This window comes from Anguilla rostrata, chromosome 16 (genome assembly GCF_018555375.3).
Source record: "Anguilla rostrata isolate EN2019 chromosome 16, ASM1855537v3, whole genome shotgun sequence".
Lineage (NCBI taxonomy): Eukaryota > Metazoa > Chordata > Actinopteri > Anguilliformes > Anguillidae > Anguilla > Anguilla rostrata.
The window spans coordinates 25,036,231-25,046,797 of NC_057948.1; the positions used below are offsets into that span (position 1 = coordinate 25,036,231).

General features: G+C 50.3%; 1 protein-coding gene across 1 annotated transcript; it reads right to left on the reverse strand.

Moving 5' to 3' along the window:
* Window positions 1-7: 7 nt before the first annotated feature.
* Window positions 8-9,479, reverse strand: fan1 (FANCD2 and FANCI associated nuclease 1). Its single transcript, XM_064313948.1, has 14 exons — window positions 9,317-9,479; window positions 7,531-9,079; window positions 6,924-7,064; window positions 6,391-6,592; window positions 5,473-5,706; window positions 4,737-4,874; window positions 4,444-4,552; window positions 3,450-3,569; window positions 2,833-2,997; window positions 2,519-2,693; window positions 1,981-2,084; window positions 1,041-1,235; window positions 667-795; window positions 8-424 (listed from the first exon to the last, which is right to left on the reverse strand). Exons 2-14 carry the CDS (start codon window positions 8,981-8,983, stop codon window positions 287-289), a joined length of 3,303 nt encoding a protein of 1,100 aa, XP_064170018.1. The 5' UTR covers window positions 8,984-9,079; window positions 9,317-9,479; the 3' UTR covers window positions 8-286.
* Window positions 9,480-10,567: the final 1,088 nt, after the last annotated feature.

Sequence of the window (10,567 nt, forward strand, 5' to 3'; positions counted from 1 at the left end):
AGGTCCATTTAGGAATAAGGATTTTATTTTATTTCACAAGAAATGCATACACGTCATAGCGTACTACCTGAGAGCATTTAAAAAAAAGATTAATCCATCTCAATTTTGAGTTCGTAGTGTTTCATTTGTTCAAGTGCACTGTTTTTGCCACACTCCCTGGCAAAGGTTCATCACAAGCCTACTCAAGAGAAAAGGGGCTCGGTCTAGCAGAGAGGGTGGGGCCGGCCAGCTGTACTGAGCACTCATAGGGTGCGTCTGTCTGAGAGTGCGAGAGCCATCCCGCGTCTCAGTCCAGGCGATCCCCCCGGGCGCCGACGTCAGTCACGTGACACACCTCCACTTCGGCTCCCAGCTTCCGCAGCGCGTCCAGCCAGATCTGCTGCTTCTGGGACAGGCGGTCGTTCGGGCCCTTCACCTCCACCAGCTGAAAGGCCGGCAGGTGGGAGGGTTACTGTGAGCACCTCAGTGTGTTTCTGTCACTCTGGTGCACGGTTACTGACACACATCACAGCGTTACTGACACATAGTACACTAATATCTTCAATATAGGCCTGTCTTTAAAAGGCCAAAAATAAAGGAAAACGCCCTGCAAATAGAAAAGACAATTCCCCATAAACTACAACCTTTAGGTTAGGGAAACAATTGCCTGCTACCCTGAGACCTTACCTTGTAGGCCTTGTTGCTGGTGTTCCACACCACCAGGTCAGGTAGTCCCCCGCGGCAGTGGCGGTAGTCCTCGGCCATGCGCCGCACGATTCCCGCCAGGAAGGCCCCGCCGAGACACGACGCCAGACTCTGCTCAGGCGGAGAACACGGAGACATCTTCATGAAGGTACGTACCCTGTTCCTCTGCTTCCATGTTCTTAACTGCCTTACAGACCACAACTTACCACCCCAACAAACTACACAGACCAACTCTCCTGCTGATTAAACTACTGATTCTACATCTGCGTGCCGTGGTTCCACACAGAATGGGTGGAGTGAGATCTCGGGTGGGTTAGCTGATCCTGGATCAGCGGTGGTGCTGGCAGGTAGCGTACCTGGGCCTGCTGCAGGGAGGAGAAGCGCTCCCAGCTGACCAGGGTGCACAGCCTCCCCTCCTGTGAGCTCCAGGCGTCGGCCAGCAGCGCGTGCAGCGTCTCCTCCGAGGCCTCCCTCAGCACCTCCACCCGCGCCTCTATTGCCTCCCGCCGGTTTCCATAGAAACGGTCCGTGTGGAGGTCCAGAGGGCAAGCCTGTTCGTAACCAACAGAAAGCATTGCAGGTAATAACTTTATGAAAATTCAAACGTGCTTGACTCATAATTCTCTAATGCAGTTTCAGTGGGTGCTGGATCCATTAGTTTGATGAATGCATATTCCTGTGAGGTGTCCACGCAGACTGCAAGGCTGGCAGCGGTGCTAATGAACATTTAAAGACCGGACTGAGTGCTGTCCTCATTGGAAAATACAGGTAATAGCCCAACCCTCTGCCAAAGAACACAGCTCTGTTCAACAGGGGGTCCTACAGTGTTTGTAAATGCAAAAATCTTAAGGATGCTTTTATTTATTTTGTAAATCACTAGGACCTTCTTTCATTTACAAATATCTTAATTTACTGAACTCAACTTCTTTCTAATCCCAGCCTCACAGTTTGGAAAGGAGACTGCATGCTTTAGAGCAGTGGTTCTCAACTCGGGCCAGAAAGGGCCGGTGTGGGTGCAGGCTTTTGACTTTAGTAAAGACTCCAAAGGTTGATTAGTAGAATCAGGTGTGTAACTGCTTGGTTGGAACAAAAGCCTGCACCCACACCGGCCCTTTCTGGCCCGAGTTGAGAACCACTGCTTTAGAGGCTGATGTCACTCAATTTAAACATAACCAAACACCTTCAAGCACTCTGAAAATCCTAAACACTTTCACAACCTTGAGTTTCCACCAATCGTAAACTAAGTGTGTCAAGGTTCAGCGAGTCTTGCGACCCCTCATTCATGCGTTTCCTTACCTGGTATGGATTTCGAAAGACGTCAGGAATGCCCTCCATGAAAATGATATCCCACAACAAGAGGCCAAATAGAGTGGAAAATGTAGAGCCTTCACCGTGAATCCCTAGGGAACAACGGCTTCACTTGTTTAAAAAGCATCTTACCCTTCATATTAACTTTGTCCGTGTGCAGTATAAAAGAAATTTGTTTACTTCTTTACAGTCTTCGGTCAAACAGGTATTTGAAGTACTTTAATCTTAGACAATACTTGCGCAGATTCCTGACTGTTTTTACAGAAACTTCCAAAGGTTTCCGAAGTGTCTATCAGGGGTCTGCGGTGCTCTCAGTTTGCGCCTAAGGTGTATTTCTTGTATTTGTTTCTGTGCATGTATACGAATCATCAGTAGTGTAAAAAATGTGTATAGCCTGAGCATTCAACCATTACGTTAAATGTGCCTGATGCATAGCTGGTATGTAAGGAGAGCCAATGTAAACTGAACTATCAGAACTCCCACTACTAAGAGCCCATTCATAAAATAGCAGCAGTAGCAGGTTTACCTTGGTCGAACCCGAGCCGCCGGTAGTGTGCCAGTGCCAGCTCCTCCACGGAGCACAGGACGGTGGCCTGGGCGTCACCCTCGCCGGCATTCCCTCCGTCCTCATCGGCTGCCATGAGGAAGACCGACTTCCCCATCCCTCCGGCGTGCGGGAACATCTTTCCCCGGATGGTCACCTGAGCAGAGACACGCCCGGCGCAGGGTCACGCCACGCTGGAGCCTCGGGCGCGGCGCGCCGTGCCGTTTTAACGAAAGCCCCGTTTTCCCTCAGCTGCCAGGGAAGTGATGTCATCGACCTCCGTCATTGATACTCACATGCGTGACGTCCTGCACCTCCACCGCGGGCAGGTCCCTCAGGAGCAGCCTGTACTTCCTGCAGCTGGGGGACTCCCTCATCCTCACGGCACGCTGGTACAGGGACAGCCGGTGACCCGTGCGCACCAGAGGGTCCGAAAGGCCCTCCCGAATGGCACCTATGGCCTAGACCAGCAGGTAAGAACAGGTGAGCTTTAAAAGTGTCTGTTTAGAAGAGTACTGTTTAGAGTACAGTACAGATATCACTGCCCAGGCACGACAGATACTATTTTTTGAACAATAACTCACTATATTGTGAGACTTATTATGTAACACTATACTTCTGGTCACATTAGCATTGCCAAGTGGAACATCTGCTGGTCCTGTAAGGAGTTTAAAGCTTTAATTTATGAGCTTCACCATAACGACAGTGTTGTAAAGCGTCTCTTTAAAAGGGGGTAGTCTTTATGTAAGGATCCTTACCATGAATCATTTGCATTTCACAGAGATCAAACGTGTTTCACAGGAGTAAATTAAGCCAAAGCCTCTTTACTCGCTGGCACGAGGCACACAGGGTAGTATATCTGGCTCCTTTACTTGATTGTTAAGGTTAGAGTTCAGGGCTACTGCTGCAGTACCTGCTCAGTGCGCTTTAGGTGCTGCTGTAGATTGAGCGCCAGCCTGTCCCACCAGCGCCCCCTGCTGTCGGGACAGAACGTTGCCTGAGCCAGCAGTGACCGCAGCTCCAGCACTGCTTCCTGTAGAAGCAGTCAACAGGGACACTTTAATCACAGGAACAGGAAAATGGTCACATGACACTCATTACATTCAGGCGATCACATAAATAAAAAGAGACGCACACCTGCTGGAGTTTTCAATCGCATGAACAAGAGACTGAATTAGTGTACACGCCTGTACACGCCCACCTCATAACAGTGCACTATGGCTGTAGGTGTGAATTAGTGTACATGCCCACCTCGTAGCAGCATGCTATAGGTGTGAGTTAGTGTACACGCCCACCTCATAACAGCATGCTATAGGTGTAAATTTGTGTACACGCCCACCTCATAACAGCGTACTATAGGTGTGAATTTGTGTACACGCCCACCTCATAACAGCGTACTATAGGTGTGAATTTGTGTACACGCCCACCTCATAACAGCGTACTATAGGTGTGAATTTGTGTGCACGCCCACCTCGTAACAGCGTACTATAGGTGTGAATTTGTGTGCACGCCCACCTCATAACAGCGTAATATAGGTGTGAATTTGTGTGCACGCCCACCTCGTAACAGCGTACTATAGGTGTGAATTTGTGTGCACGCCCACCTCATAACAGCGTACTATAGGTGTGAATTTGTGTGCACGCCCACCTCATAACAGCATGCTATAGGTGTGAATTTGTGTGCACGCCCACCTCATAACAGCATGCTATAGGTGTGAATTTGTGTGCACGCCCACCTCATAACAGCATGCTATAGGTGTGAATTTGTGTGCACGCCCACCTCATAACAGCATGCTATAGGTGTGAATTTGTGTACACGCCCACCTCATAGCAGCGTACTATAGGTGTGAATGTGTGCACGCCCACCTCATAGCAGCGTACTATAGGTGTGAATGTGTGCACGCCCACCTCATAACGGCGCAGTCTCTGCAGGATCTCCACGCCGCGGGACAGCAGCCGGGTGTAGGCCCAGCCCGTGGTGAAACAGCGCAGGAACACGGGAAGTTCCTCCTGGTGCCTGAGGAATCACACACAAACACACACATACTGGTACAGAGACGTTTACACACTGAGACACAGGTGGTACAGGTAGCAGTACAGTCTATACGAGTGGACTGAACAACCAAATGTCTGAAGACTGAAGGACCAGTCCAGGACCAATACTTCAGATTCAGTATTTACTGTTACATCATATTCCTCACCTGAGGTTTCGGCTGTCCTGCTCCTGCTGCTCCAGCCAGACCTGCTTAGCTGTGGTGTAGAGCTCCAGGGCCCCCTCCCAGCTGCCAGCCTGCATAGCCAACACCACCTCCTGCAGAGCCCGCATGGCGGCCTCGTATCTAACAAACGTCATGCAATCAGCGCTTTCAGTGACAAACTACACAGTCCCAGCACTGTCCTGCAGAGCCTGAATGGCGGCTTCGTACCTAACAAACGTCATGCAATCAGCGCTTTCAGTGACAAACTACACAGTCCCAGCACTGTCCTGCAGAGCCTGAATGGCGGCCTCGTACCTAACAAACGTCATGCAATCAACGCTTTCAGTGACAAACTACACAATCCCAGAACTTCTGGAGTGTTTATTCTGCTCATAATCGCAGGGGATTCACAGCACTGGGTTTCTCTTCCAAGCCAGGCCTGGATTTAATTACAGCTGAAAAAAAGGAGTGCAGATTCCTGCAGCCGTCTGGATTTAAGGTGACATCATCAACAACAGGGTAAAGGCACAACAACAGGGGTGACGTCGTTCAGAAAAGCCTGATCTGAATTCAGCTGTTCGCACTATGTCATCGAGATGCAAAAGAACCAATACAAGGTTTCCAAGACATACTTGGCCACAAATTGAAGGACATTATAAGTAATTTCCAGGTCTCATTCCCACAAATTCAAGGACCGTCAAAACCTGAACTGTGGAACATAACCTCGTTACGCTCTCACCTGATGAGGTCCTCCCTGTCCTGAAACACCCTCTCCCTGCGCAGGACGGTGTAGGCGGGGAAGGCCAGGCGGCCCGAGTTGACCAGCAGGATGGTGTAGAGCTGGTTCTGCCCGCCCGTGCCCGCCTCCTCTTCCTCCAGGGAGTCCGTGAGGGAGAAGAGGAGGAGGACCCGGGAGAAGACGGCGCGAGGCTCGCGGCACACGCGCACGCACGCCCCCGCCAGCTGCCTCGCCCTGCGGGACCGGGCACAGAGCGGTCAGGGTTCAGAGCGGTCCCCACAGCGAGGGGAAAGGGCACAGAGTGGTCAGGGTTCAGAGCGGTCAGGGTTCAGAGCGGCCCTCACAGCGAGGGGAACGGGCACAGAGCGGCCCTCACAGCGAGGGGACTGGGCACAGAGCGGCCCTCACAGCGAGGGGAATGGGCACAGAGCGGCCCTCACAGAGAGGGGACCGGGCACAGAGCGGCCCTCACAGAGAGGGGAACGGGCACAGAGCGGCCCTCACAGAGAGGGGAACGGGCACAGAGCGGTCCTCACAGCGAGGGGAACGGGCATAGAGCGGTCAGGGTTCAGAGCGGCCCTCACAGCGAGGGGACCGGGCACAGAGCGGCCCTCACAGCGAGGGGACCAGGCACAGAGCGGCCCTCACAGAGAGGGGAACGGGCACAGAGCGGCCCTCACAGAGAGGGGACCGGGCACAGAGCGGTCCTCACAGCGAGGGGAACGGGCATAGAGCGGTCAGGGTTCAGAGCGGCCCTCACAGCGAGGGGACCGGGCACAGAGCGGCCCTCACAGCGAGGGGACCGGGCACAGAGCGGTCAGGGTTCAGAGCGGCCCTCACAGCAAGGGGAACGGGCACAGAGCGGTCAGGGTTCAGCGCGGCTCACAGGGAGTCGCGCCTCCTCCCCGTCCTCCTCACCTCTTTAGGATGGCGGCCCCGGCGCCCGTCTGCCCGGGGCGCAGGGCGAAGAGGGAGCGCTGCCGGCCCAGCCGGACGAGGTCCGTCACCAGCTGCTGTTTCTGGGCCCCGGGGGCCCCCAGGTGGAACGTCTTGGCCAGGCCCCTCAGCTCTGGAGCAGGAAGCAGCTCCAGCACCTCCTCCAGGTCCTGAAGGTCACTCTCTGTGGCATGTAGGGTAACAGACTTTATTATGTTAAAGGCTGAACTGTATGTGTATGTGTGAGTGCACGCAGGGGGATGGCCACCCCCTCCCCCTGTACTTTCTGAGCGATTATAATCACGGCTCAGGGAGGAGTGGGGGTGGGATATTGTGACTGCGGATGGGAGGGGGGGGGGAACTGAAACACTCTCTTGGGCCCTATCCAGTGACAGGGCCCCTAAAAGCTTTGCCATTTCCCCGCCCCTTATGTGTGTATCTCCATACGGGCTGCTCTGTCTTTTCTGTGTGAGACACACACCTTTTCTCTCAGCTCTCCCGTCCCGCACACTCACCTCTCTGCAGAAACCCACAGCTGGCCAGCTCCTGGATCACTGGGGCGAGGTCTGAGCCAATCTCTGAGTAATCCAGCCTGCTTACCCGCAGCCAGTGCAGTTTCCTCTGGAAAAGCCGAACGTAGAGCATCTGCCCAGCAGCTGCGCCAACACAACCAAGGGTGAGTGGATTCACAGAGTCATAGCCATGAGACAGGAAAACTGATCATGGGAAAGTGTGACATCATAAGACTTCAATAGGTGGAGCCACCATGTTCTAACCAATGAGTGATCTGAAGCTATAAAAGTGTTTTGCTGTGGCAACAAAAATTTTTGTGATTAGCTCATACACCATAAGCCACTGATTAATGGCACATGGCAGCACCATCCACTATTGGGTTGATGAAGCCACAAGTACTACAGAAATTCATATTGTCTGTATTTAAATTCAGCAAATCATTGGAGTCATTACTTTATGTCTTACACCAGGCACCTAACAAGCCTTAAAATGCACACATACGTTCAGCCTGTTAAGTATAATAGTAACGGGGTCCCAGGTGGTTTTTTGTTCTCATGTTGACAGGATAATGTTGGAGGGTAAGGCTGCGGCTGCAGCAGCGCTGTGTACCTGACAGCTGCTGAAATGCGTGGATAACTGCCAGGTCGTCCTGGTTGAAGAGCAGCCTGTCGTCCTCGTTCTCCAGCACGGCCTCCAGCACGGTCAGGAAGTTGCGCAGGTAGTAGGGCAGCCGCGTCGGCTCTACACCCCTCCCTCCCTCTGCGAACGGGGCATGGCGCACAGTGACCTCGTTCCCCTCTGAACCGCCACAAGGAACCAAATTAGCTTCAGCTTCACTGGGCTTCAGCTCTGAACCGCCACGAGGAGCCAAATTAGCTTCAGCTTCACCAGGCTTAAACTCGGACCCGCTACGAGGAGCCAGATTAGCCTCATTTTCACTGGGCTTCAGCTCGGAACCACCATGAGGAGGCATATTAGCTTCAGCTTCACTGGGCTTCAGCTCAGAACCGCCACGAGGAGTCAGATTAGCTTCAGCTTCACTGGGCTTCAGCTCGGAACCCTCCGCCCTTATTCCTGTGCTCAAACCGGCACCTGCACTTCCCACACTATCCTGAGGTAGCTGGGGGCGCCCTGAGGATGGGGTAAATTTCTTTTTCAGGATTTGACTGTTCGGCGCCTCTCTCTGCCTCTTATTCTTAATTCTGGCAGCAGCTGGGAGGGCTGGTTTGGGAGGGTCCACTCTGCACACTTCTTTGTTCTTGCTATTGCTTAGTCGGGATGTGGAAGAAGACTGCACTGACACGGACACCACTGGAAGAGGAGACTCGGACATTGATTCTTTTTGATCTGAGCCCTCTCCGCTCCCTGTTTGAGGCCTGTTCACAGAAAAAGCAGCTGTCCTTAGAGTGGTCCTGTCGCTTGCCGGTTCAGTGTCACCTGTGGGGCACCTGTCATCAGACACCTCAACACAGTAGTTCTCCTTTTGGGAGCTGTTCAGCTCCACACTGCCCCCTATTTGCTCAGTGTTTTGTGGAGCTCTACTTGTCTGTTGGCACAATGTATCCTCACAGTCAGTGAACTTCAGCCTTTTTCTGGACAGTTTTGAGGCCAGGCTCCCAAGGTCTACATTCCTCACAAGCTTAGTTCCACTATTTCTGGACTCCTGTGGGTCCTGTTGCAAAAACCCTTGCTTTTTAAAATAAGGGCTGGTGGCTGAATGTTTTTTCTCCTCAGGGCATGGTGCTCTGCCCTGATTTGGGACGCCATCATTTGGAGTTGAGGAGACAACGCATTTCTTATCGCCATTCCCCGACAAACCGGCATCCTTGGGGTCATTCCCGATAAATTTCTGGCACTGTGAGTCGATGTGCTCGTTTATTTTGAACCGGGGCACCATCTCACCGCACAGTGGACAGGCCAGCTTGGCTGGAGGCGCGTTGTTGAAGAACGCAGCGATAGAGTTCGTTCCGTTATTCGCTCGGCCATCTCCACCCCTTTTGGTCAGCGATAAAGTCCGCCGCTTCTTCCCCCTGGCAGCCGGAGATGAGCGTCTCTCAGCCATGAGATTGACCTTCCAGGCTTATTGTGTTGTCTTCGGTATTTAATAACCTTTCCCTGAAATAGATATCCCATCGGTGCATTGTTGCGAGACAGCCACCTAAATGAGTGAACAAAGAAACGACATGCGATCAGATGGACAGGTCATTCTGGTCTTAGTATCATGCGCAGTCAATAATACATTGGGGAAAACACGAATACTGATAACTACAAAAAATAATACAGAAGTAACTTGTAGCAATTTGTAGCCATCTGATTAGCAATCTTTTCATAGCTGAGCTAACTATCTAGCGAGCTGTAACAGCATTTCAGAAGACTGCTCTACTATTTCCCTTACCTTGCGTGAACCTGTCATGGTGAAGAAGTTTCTTACGTATTATTTGTCGTACTTGTTGTGCACCCTATCCTTGCATGGAGGTACATAGCTAGCTTGCTACATCTGGTTTAGCAAAGTATTCTTTTCTGACCAGGTTTGCCCGCTTTAAGGCAGCAGTAATCAATCGAGCGAATCATCACTAGGCTAAAGAAGTTGATTTCTACATCGAGCAGTGTGTTTTTTTCCAGTAAGGTCTGACATGGGGGACTCTTGTTGTCAATGTCCCTGTCAGTAGATTAAGATACATTTTGAAAGTTGATCCTTCCTAATATATGCGACTTTATAGGTATTTTAATTCAATTTAAATTAAAAGTTTATCTATGATCGACTTTAATTTGTTTAGCCTGCATTGGGAACAAGCATATTTACTCCCAGTAGAGGGCATTCTTTGCATTTCAATGAAAAAATTGAATTTTTGAAATTTGAAAATTGAATTGAAAATGGCTTGAATTTTTTGTATTTTTCCAGGTACGTGGTCATATCTCAGTGAATTTGCACTTAATATGTAAAAATATTTTTCATACTGCCCAAAAGACATATAAACTGGTATGATTCAGGGTATGATTTACGTATTTATGACAGGACAATAAGTCAATTCAGGATTACTGTATCTGTGGGGAAAAAAGTAGTACAAGGTGCAGTAATTTTAATCCTTCTGAATGAGCTGTATCACTCTCAGACTATACTAGCAACTAGGACTTATTGGCCATTCCTCATTACTGATAGTAATTATTAACAGAAATGTTCCAGTGTGGCCTGAACAGTGATTATCAAATGTAAGGCAGTGTGATCTTTCATAAAAGCTCCCGAAACATCTTTCACAAATGGATAAGGAAAAAATTTCTCCCACTTGCTCCCAGTTTATAATGTGAATACCAGGCTTCTTAGTATTTTCGCTGTGCAAACAGCTGTCCTTTGTGGCAGTCAAAGTCACAATAAAAAACAAAATTTCAATTGATTTTTCTCAATCTCTAAAGATCACTTGGTGTTTTATTTTGAGAAAGGTGAGTGAGCAGCTCATCGACTGAGCTGACACATTTTATTTTCCAGATAGATTACCTCCACTGAATATTCTATGCATTGTAACAATCAATCTCATTCATTTACATATTTGTGGCTTGCCTTCAGCTTAAAAGTTGATGATATGTTAGCAGCCAGGGAAAAAGTTCAAATAAAGGTTTACCAATAGTAATGCACATCATGAACCAGAAA